The 1,570-nt window shown below is 59.0% G+C and overlaps 1 protein-coding gene across 1 annotated transcript in view; it reads right to left on the bottom strand.

Annotated features, from left to right (window-relative positions):
* The window catches only part of TPT1 (tumor protein, translationally-controlled 1), a 5,721-nt gene that overhangs the window by 3,815 nt on the left and 336 nt on the right, over nucleotides 1-1,570 (bottom strand). Inside the window, exons 2-3 of the mRNA XM_019524750.1 lie at nucleotides 1,437-1,510; nucleotides 1,069-1,259 (exon numbers count right to left, since the gene is read on the bottom strand). Coding sequence (XP_019380295.1) covers nucleotides 1,069-1,259; nucleotides 1,437-1,510 — 265 coding nt within the window. The remainder of the gene's footprint in view (nucleotides 1-1,068; nucleotides 1,260-1,436; nucleotides 1,511-1,570) is intronic.

Below are 1,570 nucleotides of genomic sequence, written 5' to 3'. Positions count from 1 at the left end.
GAAAATGTGATGGGGGGCAAGTTTAGGCAGGCATGCCACCAATCAGCTCTACACCCTCCCAAAAAGGGCCACTGATCCCTTTCTGCCTCATTTCCTGCTCTGCTTTTTGCTCGCAGTCCCGTGCTGCCCCCTCCTCCCCATACCACAGCCCCTGTGCCACTTGTGGCACCCCTTAAAAGGATCAGATCAGAGTTCTGCTTACAGCCATCAGCTCTGAGACTGGGCTGAATATCAGTTTAGACAAGTTCCCAGGAATACCAGACTCCTTTTGCTCCAGGAAGCTGCATCAGCCTCTGGAATGGCCCTGCCTATGCTGTAGTCTAGGAAGCTACATCCCCTCCAAGAACAGACTCCTCCCCTTTAAGAGAGGCCAGAAGTACCCAAAAGCTCTCCTATGTCTAAACAGCAGCACTTTTCAACTTCTTAGACTTGAGGCTCCCCTTGGAAAGTGCCAGCTCTCATTTTTCTGACAGCAGAGCAAATCTTTCTGCTGTGAAGAGCTCTAAAGCTCACAAAAGGTTTTAGCACCAATTCCTATGGCATCTCTGGGCTCAGCTTACGACTCCTGTTCATTTGCCCGAGAAGGCCAACATAGCCCTGGGGCTCTCGCCCAGTCCCAGATGTGTGCAGTGGGTCAAGGAAGAGATGCCGTCCCCACAAAACACCTTGCCTCCCTGCTGTGCTGTCATAGGAAAGACACTCTGGAGGAGGGTAGTCAGGCACTCAAACACGCTGCGTGGGGAGGGAGGTGGCATCTCCATCCTTGAAGGTTTTTAAGACCCAGGTAGGCAAAGCCTTGGCTGGGATACTGTAGCTAGGGATGGCCCTGCTTTGAGCAGAGGGTGGGACTAGACGACCTCCCAAGACCCTTCCACCCCTCATTTTTTGATTGTGATCTCCAGGCCCTTGTGGGGTTTGTGGCCGTGACACTTTGGCCCACCTGAACTCAGTGGCACCAAACAGAGCCCTGCAGTGCCCCCAGGGCTGACCCCGCCACGCACAGCACGAAATGCTGCCCGCAACCCCCAGGCGCCCCGCGAGGCCACAGCCCAGCCTTGTAGCACTCACGCCTTCATGTAGTCCTTGATGTACTTCTTGTAGGACTCCTTGGTGAAGCTCGTCTCCTGCAGGTGGTGGTTCATGACGATGTCCACGCCGGTGACCACGGTGGCCTCTGAGCCCTCCCCATCGGGGCCCTCAGCCGAGGCGTTGCCACCAATCAGCGCGTCGTCGATCTGCCCCTCTGTCCGTGTCACCATCTGCAAAGGCCCGTGGGGGGAGCGGGTTGCAACGGGAGCAAGCGCCGCGGGGCGGGGCCTGCGCTCGCCCCGCCCCTCCCCCGCCGCCTGGCCTCGATCCCACGCCAGGCCCGCGCTCCAGCCCCACTGCGCAAGCGCAGGCTGCCCCCCCTTCCTTCTCCCCCTCCCGTGACTCACCTTCCCCTCGACTTCGAGGCACAGCCCGCCCGCCACCTCCCGGATCTTGTAGATGTCGGAAAACATCTCGTCATCTGCGGGCAGGGAAGGGAAGGGCAAAGCGCGCCGCCGTCAGCCCCAGCTCCCCTCCCCCT

This window comes from Gavialis gangeticus, unplaced genomic scaffold, assembly GCF_001723915.1.
Source record: "Gavialis gangeticus isolate Ggan-Ray unplaced genomic scaffold, GavGan_comp1, whole genome shotgun sequence".
NCBI classification, from domain to species: domain Eukaryota; kingdom Metazoa; phylum Chordata; order Crocodylia; family Gavialidae; genus Gavialis; species Gavialis gangeticus.
The sequence above is the reverse complement of the archived record's forward strand: the minus strand, read 5'-3'. Positions and strand labels throughout refer to the sequence as shown.